We start from the raw sequence: 13,466 nt of genomic DNA on the forward strand, positions 1-13,466 counted from the left end.
CCTATACTTGGAAATGAACACTTGTGTTTGTTTTGATGTGTGTAAATAAACACCAGTACTTGAAGTTTGGATCCCTCCATGTTTACAGACCTATGACAAAAGTATGAGCTCAAACTGACATAGCCTACCTTGTGCACAGAGAAAGCAAAAGCCAGATGTGTTTTTTTTTATTCATACCATCAGTGTGTAGTTGGTGCATTGTGTGCTTATTACAGTTTTTTCTGATTGCTTAAGCACATTTTTTGTAACTATTGGCTAATTTTGCAAAACTCTTCACACAAATAAGAAAACCTGTCACCCAATCATCAAAACATTGTAGCTCTCTTGCAAAAGCGAACACAGCTAGATTAACCCTTCACACCTTCGTAAAAATGGTGTTTCCGTATCAAACAGTACACACAAGCCATCATCTACTAAGCACACAATGCACCAACTGCACACTGATGGTATGAATACAAAACACATCTGGCTTTTGCTTTCTCTGTGCACAAGGTAGGCTATGTCAGTTTGAGCTCATACTTCTGTCATAGATCCATAAGCATAGAGGGATCCAAACTTCAAGTACTGGTGTTTATTCAAACACATCAAAACAAACACAAGTGTTTATTTCCAAGTATAGGATTATTTGCAATCGCCATAATGACTATATGGGTTACTTGGTCTGCAGTGAACATGCTTCCTCTGCCCCCAGCATCTGGTCATCTAGCAATTCTGTAAAGTAACAATTTCAGTATTTTTACATCAATGGTATTGGTGTGTTTCTCATTGGCATATGGCAGTGCTACAAATCTTTGTGCGAAGTGACTGTACTCACTGATTCTCAAAATGTCCTTATGATGCTTGCTACAGTGTAGTGGCTCGAGTTAGGCTGGACCCGTTGGCCAGCTACCCTCAGGGTCATTCCACGGTTGATTACATGGTCCACTATTGTAGCTCTGATGTCATCAGCAATTCTATTTCTTACTCTTCCTACCCTTCCTCTCCCCCCTCCTCATCTTCCTCTTGCTCCTCCTCGTCTTCCTCTTGCTCCTCCTTGTCCTTGTCGTCCTCTTCGTCCTACTTCTTCACCTCCACGTCCTCTTCCTCGGCCTCCTCTACTTCTCACTCTTTCTGCTCCCTCCATTGTACTCCGCACACACAGCTTACCTGTATTATAGTGCTTAGGCTGATTGCAAAGTGAACTAATTATCTAAAAAAGTTTTCACATGTGAAAGTGTGCCAGACAGTTGGCAAATTAGTGTTAATGATAGCCATACATGTGTATACTTTTGCTAGGAGTGTGTTCGAAATTTGGTAATTGAGTGTTGTGCAGTGAATTGTGCCTACAGTTTTGCAAAGTGTGTGTTACAAAATTGCAAACTGAGTGCAAAGCAGTTTTTGTGCTTTTACAGTTTTTTACAGTCGCTAACAAGCGCCTACCCATACTTCAGATACTTTTTCTAAACTCTTAACACAGACCCACACCTACAAAACACAATTGGCCAAATGGATAATATCCTTCCCAAAAATACACTTTGTTAAATATATACTAACTCCTCATTTCAAAATTAGAACACATCTTTCTCTGCACACACTAACTGTACAAAAACACTATAAATCTGACTCAAAATGAAATTAGTCTGTCAAAGAATAACACTTGTTTTCACTTCACAAGGTACATGCAGTCAATCAAAGTACACCAGGTTTCAAAATACTGGCTATTATTGACATTACAAAAACTGCATAGACTTTTATGTTTCAGTGTCACAGGTATTTGCATGCGAAACATGCAATCCACCATATTGACACCAGAAATGTCTTGGTTGGTAACTGTATGTCCACATGTACAGTAATGTTCACATTCAAAAGCATTCCAGTAAAAAGCAAACAAGTTTTTGTTTCTTTACTGTTTACCACAGGAGGTACAGTAGAAACACGGTATGATAGGACAGAGAAAGTTTTACAGTATTGCTTACAGTGAACAAAATATCCATGAAACACACAAGAGCATTCTGAACAAAAAAACAACAGCAAAAAGCCAAGATAAAAAGGGGGGGAGGGGGGCTAAAAAAAGGCAAAAAAGTTGCATCTAATCTCTGCGATCTTCAGGGTTAGGCCACATGTTTTCATCAACATCACATCTGATGTCAGCCAAGTCGATGCACCTGGGATAAAACCGCCTGGTATGTCGGATCCACCCTTGGCAATCGTCAACTGTGATGTCCCTGGAGCCAGCATCCATGGCTTCAAGGAGGGACATCTGGTCATGTGGCTGATGGTCATAAACCTTCCACCGCCATGCAGAAAAGAACTCCTCTATGGGGTTGAGGAAAGGTGAATAGGGTGGAAGGAAGAGACTCACCAGTCTTGGGTGGACTTCAAACCATGTTGTTATTGCTTGCGAGTGATGGAAAGCCACATTGTCCCAGGTAATTACAAAGGTCCTCATGTTTTCACCCTCCTGACCCTGCTCTGGAACCAGGCGCTGGTGGAGATCATTGAGAAAGGCAAGCAAGCGCTCTGTATTATAGGGTCCAACCTGACATTTGTGAAGGAGTAATCCTGCATTTGCAATTGCTGCACACATGGTAATGTTTGCCCCTCTCTGTCCTGGCACATCAACTGTGGCCCTTTTTCCAATTACATTTCGTCCACGTCGACGCCTTTTGGCCAGATTGAATCCTGCCTCATCGATGTATATGAATTCATGAGGGGCCTGGTTGGCCTCCAATTCCATAACTCTCTGAAACAAAGTTTATGTAAGTCATGTTAGTACTGTATACCATACTGTACTGTAACCTAGTATTGTGTAGGTTACCTACTTGCAAAGTGCAAAGCTTATAGAACTGGACATTGGATTGAATATACATTGTACCTGGACATATTGTCGTCGTAGCTCCTTGACCCTCTCACTGTTCCTCTCAAAGGGAACAGTGTAGAGCTGCTTCATCCGCACTCTATGTTTGGACAATGTCCGCGAAATGGTTGTGAGGCTGATTCTATCGATATTGTCGAATATCTCATGGTCCGCCACAATTCTGGTTTGTATTTCACGCAGTTTTATTGCATTATTTGCAGTAACCATTTCCACAATGGCAAGCTTCTGATCATTACTGAGGAGCTTTCCTCTTCCCCTAGAGGGTGGAAGACGTTGCATTCTTTAGAAAGACAGACAATTCAACATATGCATTACTGTATGACCATATTGACATGTCAAGTGAGAATAGGAACAATCCATGTAAAATGCAATACTTACCTGTTGGTTTGTTGAAAGGTGCGTATAATGGAGGCAACCGTTGACCGCCTCAAATTGGGCTGCACTCTTTCACCAGCCTCTCTTAGTGAAAGACCATGGTTGATTACATGGTCAATGATAGTGGCACGGATTTCATCACTGACTACTGTTCTTGCAGCCCTTGGAATGCCACCACCACGCATTCTTACACCTATACCTTGCCCTCTCCTTGGGCCTGCTCTTCTCTCTGGGCCCCTTGCTCTTACTCCTCCTCGACCAGACATTACAGTGTTTGTCTTTTTTTTGTTTCCAAAAACATCACTCCTCAAGGTCTTGCCTTATGAACCCCACTGAGTCTAAGCCAGAATGGAAGAAGGTGTGGTTGGCCCAATTTACCCAACATAAATCAGCTGTGTGTCAATTATTCAATTGTTTGTTTGTTTACAGCTGAGATATATTTTTGATATTGATATTGTTTTTGTACTGATATCATTGCAGGGGCAGAGGTTTTTATACTGTATCTACGGTTTGGAATATTGTTTTTGCTATTGTGGGATGTTGTGTGTTAACATTCGTAGATACTACAAGAACAGTCCATAGTTTTGTTGGGAGGTATAACTTGTCTGTTAAGAAAATGTAAGCATTGTGGAAATGTGTTCACTGACTGCATATTGGGTGAACACGACATGAAATGTGTGAATGGTATGGCCACAACAGACTGATCCTGTGCTAATTGTGTTTAGAGTTTTGCAAATGTGACAACTGTTTGGACAAACGCTTGTTAGCGACTGTAAAAAACTGTAGTTTTGCAAACTCAGTGAGTGGTTTTGCTATAAGTCTGAATAGTTTTAGAGATTGTGCTACAGGAATCACAGTTAGGGTTTAAGCATTCAGAAAAAACTGTAATATGATGGCTTGTGTTAACTGTTGGATACGAAAATACCATTTTTACAAAGGTGTGGAGAGATAAGCAAGGGTTATTCACTTTTACAAGAAAACTACAATGTTTTGCTGATTGGGTGAAGAGTTTTCTTATTTGTGTGTAGAGTTTTGCAAAAATAGCCAATAGTTACAAAAAATGTGCTCAAACCATCAGAAAAAACTGTAAAAGGAAAATGGGTTCTTTATGTACTTCACTTTACGTGCATTTGTTAAAGTATATTTAGTAGAAGAACATTTACCTCTGGTGCATTGAAACACTTTTATTTTTCAATGAGAACAAACAAAGCAAACCGACCACCAGGTTCTTTCAATGGCCGAACTCAAATTTCAAGTTGAGACAACAATCAAGACCCAACCTTCCATACAATTAAACTGTGTCTAAATTTTGAAGCTGATATCAGCATGTCGTAAAGATGTGAGAAAGCGGGAATGTTGTAGAGAGCCGTTTTATATATGGTCGTCCACAACACTCCCAGTTTCTCATGTGATCCCTTGGGAATAAGGATTGTTATAAGCAAATCTATGCAGTAGCAGGAACGGTTTGTTACTGCGTTTAAAACATAGACAAACATCAATAATCTCTGTCAAATTGAGTATATTCTCTGTATTATTGGAGGGTCCTGACCATACAACATAAAGCAACAGTTGTGGATTGGCGCCATATAAATGTTAAAAGGAGTCCAGGGATTTAGAAGTAAATGGGAAAATGATTCCCACTGCTCCCTTCACCTATGACCTCAGTAAACACATTCTTGATGACTTTATTGATGTATTTTCCATTTTTCCTGGTTTCAAGTCATATTGATTCCAACATTGTGTTCAGTTTGACTACAGTCACCGATTAGAGCCAAAAAGGATGGAAAAGGAGAGTTGTTTTTATTGTTGGCCTACCTAGCTATTGTTTCGCAGATTTCCACGCCTCACTTGTCACATCTGGTTTCACAACACCAAGATGGCAATGGCCAAAACACCCAGCTCAAGGCTTCAAGATTGGACTTCAAAAAGCAATGGGGTCCATGTACTTCATTTTATACAGTCTATGGTTTCACCCTGAAAGAAGTGGGTGATGACAAATTGATGTTGTTGAGTTTGTCTTTTGTCTTTCTTCTCTTTCCCCCTGACTCACAGGAAGGAAAGGAAAATGATGCAGGCCAATTTTATGATTATTGCCAATTATTTTGAAGACAGCTTGGTTTATGGTCATGGACCTCTGTAATACACATTTAATGTATTACAAAAAGTATTAAACAGAACCTTGCAACAACCTTGCAATAAGATAAAAGAGATTATTTAAAGAGATCAATAAAATGTTGGTGTAACTGGTGTGTTTATGTTAAAGGGTGGATCATACTGTGGAAAGTGAGAGCTGAGCACAGACACTACCGTTCCTATTCAGGTATTTCTTCCGTGAATATCAGAGGAGAGCCATCATCTCCTAGGAAATTTTAGGCATCACCTCATTTCCTGCCTTCACGTAGATTTTTATGTAACTATTTGTAGCTTTCTGTTTCAATTATTTATGCATAGAAAAGTACACAAATCAATGCAGTGAGGTTCCCATGCATTTGGCATTTTCCGTTTTTGGCTTTTCAAATAATTATTCTCAACTGAAACCATTTAATATCGTTCCCTGTGTATCAACACTCTTACATGTTTACTCATCTGCCTTCAGTATATTTTTTTCCTGTTTGTTCTGGTGACCTCATTTTGGCAGGCTAGGGGGATTGGGGGGAGTCCGTGGATTTTAAATATCGGGGGTTCATTTCAATCCCTTCTCGAATCTACAGTAAAGCTGTTTTTCCTTGGGCAAAACCTTGAAGTAAAAGGATTCTCGACACAGGGGAAGAAGAAAAGCTCATTCTTATTTTATCAGCTCACGGACTGGTTGTTGCTGGAGATTACAGTGACCAGTGACCACCCTCACATTGTAGAACTGACACGGGCTACTGTACGTGCAGAAACTTGCCTTCATTGCTTCTTGCAGCTTGAACCCAAATACCAAGTGCAACTGAAAACGAAAAGAAATCTTTGCCATAGAAAGCCCCGAAGGCAAACGGCCTACGGAGCGCACTAGGGCGCTCTTCGGTTTGTAATACCGGCGCCTCCCTGTAGGGCGGTTCAGCCTCTGTGATTGGTTGACAGGACCTCAACGAGTGCTCCCTGGAGCCACAGAGGAACCGGTGAGCACGGAACAGGGGGGTAAAATGGCGCTGTCTCAAGGAACAAAGAAGAAAGTTTGCTATTACTATGACGGTAAATATCGAACGTATGCATCTTGGTTTGCCTTGATATCGAAGTGGCATTGGAAGAGTAGGAAATATTACATGTATTTCATAAAGAATCGAAAAAGGTTGTTATACCATCAGGCTAGCTAGCCGGTGTGGTGAGCTAATGTTAGCTTGACTAACTAGCCTGCTTTAGCCACACGGAAAGCCTAGTTGGCTGTTAGCTTAAGCCTGCACGCAGCACACTGGGGGATCTTCATCGAACTTTCAAGTGCTTTAGTAAAGAGACCAGTTTCGTGAAATTGTTAAAGCATTTTAGTGGGTTTTAGATGCGTGTGGCTAATAAGGTCTTCCCTGCAGCGTGAAGGAGTCGTGAAGCGATCCGACGCTAATCACATCAGTGTTACTCGGGAATTGCTAACAACTTCCGAGAAGTGTGAACGATGTACCGGCTTCCTCTAGATTGGCGCTATCTAGCCCAGTGGTTTCATAGAAGTTAGAATGCGTTTGACTCCATTAAAAAAAAAAAATGTGCAGAATCGCATACATAAGAAACTTCTATAACACTGAACTTATACATTCCCAGCCGAATGATTTGGCTACATTAACGGGTGTATTGAGCGTGGTCCTTCTCTCAAGCCTTCTTGTGTGCTTTTTAAAATGTTTGTCTGGCAAAATAATTCCGATAAAAACTCCCACAAGTCAGCCCAAGACGCCCACGGTGTATTCTGCAGTAGTCGTTTCGTGAATGTGTTACAAGTTTTAATTAAAAAAAAAAGAGGTTTAGAGTTGGCCAAGTTCACAAAAAAGTCATCCTTACACGAAGCCTCGTAGGCTTTTTAACTTAAAGGTGTATTTGAAATGCAGATGAGCAGGTTTTGGGTTGAGCTGAGCTTGAATTTGGCATTTTTAGAAGAACTAAAATGCCTAAGGCAATGTGGCTTTTCTTTCTTTCTTTCTTTTTTTTTTGCAATATCTAAAATAAACTTGTCTGGATGATGTTTTTGCCCACAGGTGATGTGGGGAATTACTACTATGGCCAGGGCCATCCCATGAAACCACACAGGATCCGTATGACGCACAACCTCCTCCTCAACTATGGACTGTACAGAAAAATGGAGATCTATGTGAGTCATACCACCAGACACATCAGACAGAGACACACACACAGGGTTTCTGCCAGGACTGATAGTACTCAGAGGCAAACTGTTAATGCAACTGTACCTTGCAACAGTTTTTAAATGGTAAATGGCCTGTATTTGTATAGCGCTTTTTTACACACATAAAAATGGGTAGTTATTTGCTGTTTACTGCAGAACTGCGATGAAGTTTTATAAAAAAAAATTTAAAATAATGGTCATCGGTTGCTGTTTTAACTGTGTTAAGCTTTGAACGATGTCCATGTTGAGTAACATTTATAGAGCTTCATGCAGCTGTAATTGTGGTTTATGAGTCTGTGACTTGTTCCTGTGCAGCCACAGTGAGGGTTTGGTCTCCAGCAGTAAGTTAAACTCATTCCAAATTGGCATTGGACTTATCCAGGGATCCCCTTTGTTACTGAGTCCCTTTCTAACTTTTATGGACAGAATTTGTAGGCAGCAGGTTAAAATCTCTAGGTTTGGTGAGCTCAGCTTCACATCTTTGCTTTTTGCCAATGATGTGGTCCAGAGGGAAACACCTATCAGGTGAGACGAACCTTCTTGTTTGCAGTATTCCCAGAGTATTTGGTGTCCCTGTGTATCACCACCCAAAATATCATGACGCTGTGCTGAATCTTTTTTTTTCTGCCCCCTACCTCTACTGGTTTTAATTGAGTGATAGTGTCTGGCTCAAACTGGGGGAACTGGGCTGTCAAATGGGTTTTAGCTGGAAGTTCAGACTCATCAGGTTCTTGTTTGTGAGCGTGAAGTCGTAAGGTTGTTTGTTTTTGTTCCTAATCTGATTTAAGGCCACAAACTTGGAGTAGTGACCAGAATCCTTTAATAATCCCTAAGGAAATTATGTAAAGAATATGGTCTTTGATACATTCAGTAGAGCTCAGAGCAGAGCTGCTACTCCTCAGCATCAAAACGAGCCAGTTGAGGTGGTACAGGTGTCTTACTGGGATGCCTCTTGGGTGCAACTTAGATGACATATTTGAGGTATGGTGAACCCAGAGGGGACTCGGAACATGCTGGAAAGATCGTGGCTCTCTGTTGCCGAATCCCTCAATATCCCTTCTAGACTGGTCATGTGACTTTGACGTCAATAAGTGATAGACGATTGATAGATAAATGGATAGTTTGACTATGGAAGGTTTCCATATTTGTTTTATCTCAGAAAATTAAATAAAAATGATTTTTGAAATATATCTCAAGCTGCGTTACATAGGACTGTCAGTTATATAAGACAGGTAAATAGGGCTTGAATGATGGGTTAGCCCTGTCTGTATTCACACACTTGTACCAAACTGCACGAAATGTTAGTTACAACTAACAATTATTGACAATGTGTGTTATTTCAGAGACCACACAAAGCCAGTGGTGAAGAGATGACAAAGTACCACAGTGATGATTACATTAAGTTCCTGAGGTCCATCCGACCGGACAACATGTCTGAGTACAGCAAACAAATGCAGAGATGTGAGTGCGCTGTTTTCTTCTCATTAATCCTCGGCTTTTCCTTCTGTTCAGGCGTGTAAAAACTGGTTTTCTCTTTCTTACAGTCAATGTTGGAGAGGACTGTCCAGTCTTTGATGGTCTCTTCGAGTTTTGTCAGCTCTCAACAGGTGGCTCTGTGGGTATGTTTTCCAAACACACTTCACATAATCTCAGTCCTTTTGTTTACAAAGAGCAGCTAATCAGAAGAAATTTAAAAAGGAAGGTGGATGCTAAAATGACTTGTTTCAGACAGGGTGAACTGAGAGGCCCAGAATAACATACATGAGGAATATTTTGACTGTTCAAATGCAAACTTACAAGAATCAAAATACAGTTAAAACTCCCCTTAAAAGCTCCATCAGATTGTTTAATGTTGATTATTCTTTTTCATTCCTGTAGCTGGAGCAGTGAAGCTGAACAAGCAGCAGACAGACATCGCCATCAACTGGGCCGGTGGGCTCCATCACGCCAAGAAGTCAGAGGCCTCTGGTTTCTGCTATGTCAATGACATCGTGCTGGCGATCCTGGAGCTGCTTAAGTAAGCAGCACAGCTGTGCTCTGTTTTTACATGACTGTATATCCTTGTCCTCTGTCAAAGTCAAAGTCAACTTTATTGTCAATTCTGCCACATGTACAGGACATACAGAGAATAGAAACTACGTTACTCTCAATCCCTAGATAAAAAAGCAAATGAACATTTAAATATAAGAGTGATTAAAAAAATGCAGGTAAAATAATTAAAAAGTAAAAATTTAAATAAATAAATACAATACAATTTTACATATAACAAGAAAGCTATACAATATACAATATAATGGGTAAATGACATTGGGTGTAAACCAGGCAGAGTAGTGCAAATAGGCAAATAGTGCAAATGGAGATTTAGTAATGTACGGTAAGAGATAGTGTAACAACAAAGTCTTATGAGGTAATGGCAGTCCAATGCTCCACAAAGTGACTGGTAACTGGTGCAGGCCATTGAGTGAGTCAGAGTGTGTGTGTGTGACAGAGTTCAGTGAGACCGTGGAGGAGAGAGGGGAGAGGGGGCAGAATCGGGAGGGAGTTAAGCTTCCTGACAGCCTGATGGATGAAGCTGTCCTTCAGTCTGCAGAGCGCATTTATGAAAGCATTCAGAAATGCTCTGTTAGGCTCCCTGTCTTTGTCCTGTGTCTTTCTGAGTGGTTGATTTTCATCAGCATTTATTTGCTTTTAAGTAGAAACACACACTGGGTGCACTTTTGGAGTGTTTTTTGTTTTGTTTATGTTATTATACAGTAGTAGAACTGTATAAGTTTATTAACTGAGTTCTATGCCATGTTTCAGATACCATCAGAGGGTGTTATACATTGACATTGACATCCACCACGGTGATGGAGTAGAGGAGGCCTTCTACACCACAGACAGGGTCATGACCGTGTCTTTCCACAAGTATGGGGAATACTTTCCTGGCACTGGAGACCTGAGGGTTAGTTTTCTTACTCTTACGTCTGACACGTGACCAGTGCAACTTGAACATGTGTGACCATGAATTCAACAATATTCCCAATGTGTGCAGGACATTGGAGCAGGAAAGGGCAAGTACTATGCAGTGAACTACCCCCTCAGAGATGGTATTGATGATGAGTCCTATGAAGCCATCTTCAAGCCTGTAAGTTTTCTTTGATAATGTTTCTGTAGCCAGCAGAGAGCATGTTCACTGTTCATGTTCTGACTTTATTATTACTGTGTATGTGTTAGGTCATGGCTAAAGTCATGGAGATGTACCAGCCCAGTGCTGTGGTGCTGCAGTGTGGAGCTGATTCTCTGTCTGGAGACAGACTGGGCTGCTTTAACCTCACCATCAAAGGTATAACCACACAGTCCAAAAGATAATGCTCAGATCTGCCTTTGTACCATCAGGAATTTCACGCCAATATGTGCTGACTCCTACAGGTCACGCCAAGTGTGTCGAGTACATCAAAACTTTCAACCTTCCTCTGCTGATGCTGGGCGGCGGAGGCTACACCATCCGCAATGTGGCCCGTTGCTGGACCTACGAAACCGCTGTCGCCTTGGACTGCTCCATCCCCAATGAGCTGCCGTACAATGATTACTTTGAGTATTTTGGGCCTGATTTTAAGCTGCACATCAGCCCCTCCAACATGACCAACCAGAACACCAACGAGTACCTGGAGAAGATCAAACAGCGCCTGTTTGAGAACCTGCGTATGCTGCCTCACGCCCCCGGTGTCCAGATGCAAGCGATCCCAGAGGATGCCCCTCACCCAGACAGCGGAGACGAGGAGGAGGAAGACCCAGACAAACGCATCTCTAGTAAGAGACTTCAGGAGGAATTATTTTTTTTAGGATTAAAGAAACAGTGGCATGAGGATTTGTACTGATGCCTTTTTGTGTGTGTTCTGTTTTTCAGTCCGAGCCCACGACAAGAGGATAGCCTGCGAGGAGGAGTTTTCTGATTCTGAAGATGAGGCGGAGGGGCAAGGCGGGGGACGCCGGAACGCAGCTAACCACAAGAAGGCTAAACGAGTGAAGAAGGAGGATGAGAAGGGAGGAGAGGAAAAGAAAGGTGAGGCTAGTGAGACAAACCTATCGTAGAACATGATTAAAGATAACAGGAACAGTATTTACCCATGTGTCTTTGCTTCCTAGAAGTCAAAGAGGAAGAGAAGGAGGAGGAGAAAATGGACACATCAGGGTAAGAAACATTCAGACTGGGACAGAGTGGTTCACTTTTACTTGTCTCGGTTGTTCACTGGATATGGAGTAGAGAATTTTGACACCAGGTTCCCAGCTTGAAGCAATTTCAGATTCATGACATTGTGGTTTGTAACTGGTTGGTGTAGTGGTTTCTTGCATTTATCATTTAGGGTTTTCAGTTAAGGCCGTGTGTGTAGTAAGGCAATGCTGTCTACCTCTCTGCATACTGTGTGGCTCACACACAACAACAAAGCAGCTAATGAGACAACAAGAGGCATATAGTGGAGTTGCATTGCATGATTTGACCTACTTTTTAGTTGTTCTTTAGACTTGTAGTTGAAGTCGTTCAGTCGGTTTTTAAGTGTTTAAAAAAATGGCTTCGTGCATACAGACAGGTGTATTAAGCTCCAATCAGAGGAGCTGCGTACCACACACATTCATTTATAGAAAGAGGTGTGAGGCATGAACAAGCAAATGATCACCGTCCATCACCTCCCTAATCTGTTCTGCAGCTGGTAATGTTGCTGTATGAAAGTACTAATGATTATTCAGTGCTGTTGGTAACTTGCTATGGTTAGTAAAAGCACGAGGTTATTGGTGTGTCCTGGCACACTGCTGGCTAATCAGTTAATTAGTGATATGACCAAAGCTTCATCTGATTGGACAGTTGTTTTGATAAAGAGATACAGGAGTACAGTGTGGGTGTAATATGGTGCTTCACTACATGACGTTCATAGTTAGTGTTTGAGAAAAGGGCTGGTAACAGCAGATAAGTTACTGAAACTGCTAAAAGAAAGGGAACCCTCTTTGTCTTTGTGTTAGCTGTTTAGATGATGTTTTCTGAGTAAACTCAGTGTAGTAACTGTAGCAACTTCTAACCTGTTTCAGACCAAAAGAAGAGGTGAAGACGACCTGAAGACCGGCACACAGAGGAATGGATGGTTTTATTGTTATCCTCAAGCCCCTCTTGATTCCTGTATTCTCCCGCTCCAGTGATAGGGCCTTTTTCTATTCCTGTTTTTATTATGTGCTCTTAGAGGCAAGCCTGATTTACACTGTCACCTGTTTACAAGCCCAGTAATGCGCCGGTATAAACCGCACCCGCCTGGTGCTCCATGTAGAATAAAATCAATCCCTGTGAGCTGGTGTGTAAACCAGGTTTGCTCTAATAATATTTGAAAGCCACCCAGAGTGTTACTGTTCCTATCCTGGTATTTCACTCGGAAGTCCCTGCAGAGATGTAGATGATTTCCAAGTGCTCACATGCAAAAAGGCTTCGTTAGTTTTCAGACATCTATTTATGATACTGTGATACTGAATAACCAGCATGAGGCACTGTTTGCCTCTGTGTTGCTTCACTAGTGAATGCATGTTTAGATTGGTCTCGCCTTTAGCATGTACGTATTACTGCCTTTGCCCAAACAGTCCCCGATCTCTGCTCAGTAACTTATTTAAAATCACGAGTACAGTCCCCTCAGCCCATTTTCCTATGAATATCTGCTCTGTTTTTTTATTTTCTTCCTCCATTGTGTGTTTATGTAAGTATGAGTGTGAACCTCTTCTGGGGTTACTGTTGGGGTATGAGTGACTTATTTTAGATATTTTGTACCATTATACATGAAGGTGGAGTGAGCCTCTACACGTGCTTGTTTGGAGTTCTATCCTTGTGAAATGTGCATTATCAGAACTTTGTTATAAAAAAATAAATAAAAGATAAAACAGAATCTTATATTGTCCTGACTTGTTATT

At 41.3% G+C, this 13,466-nt stretch overlaps 1 protein-coding gene across 1 annotated transcript; it reads left to right on the plus strand.

The window, feature by feature from the left end:
* The first annotated feature begins 6,259 nt into the window (after positions 1-6,259).
* Positions 6,260-13,441, plus strand: LOC308384054 (putative histone deacetylase 1-B). Its single transcript, XM_080862368.1, has 12 exons — positions 6,260-6,409; positions 7,396-7,508; positions 8,885-9,002; positions 9,086-9,160; positions 9,420-9,558; positions 10,344-10,485; positions 10,576-10,668; positions 10,758-10,866; positions 10,953-11,333; positions 11,431-11,586; positions 11,670-11,715; positions 12,606-13,441. The coding sequence occupies exons 1-12, from the start codon at positions 6,361-6,363 to the stop codon at positions 12,631-12,633; spliced, it is 1,449 nt and encodes a 482-aa protein (XP_080718494.1). The 5' UTR covers positions 6,260-6,360; the 3' UTR covers positions 12,634-13,441.
* The last annotated feature ends 25 nt before the right edge of the window (positions 13,442-13,466 follow it).

This window comes from Rhamphochromis sp. 'chilingali', assembly GCF_963969265.1.
Source record: "Rhamphochromis sp. 'chilingali' genome assembly, chromosome: 17".
Lineage (NCBI taxonomy): Eukaryota > Metazoa > Chordata > Actinopteri > Cichliformes > Cichlidae > Rhamphochromis > Rhamphochromis sp. 'chilingali'.

Excerpts from the sequence above, each read along its gene's own strand:
- LOC308384054 (XM_080862368.1), top strand. The coding sequence starts at position 6,361 with ATGGCGCTGTCTCAAGGAACAAAGAAGAAAGTTTGCTATTACTATGAC. Across the intron at positions 6,410-7,395 it reads AGTTTGCTATTACTATGACG|GTGATGTGGGGAATTACTAC; the intron begins GTAAATATCGAA and ends TTTTGCCCACAG. Across the intron at positions 9,559-10,343 it reads GCGATCCTGGAGCTGCTTAA|ATACCATCAGAGGGTGTTAT; the intron begins GTAAGCAGCACA and ends GCCATGTTTCAG.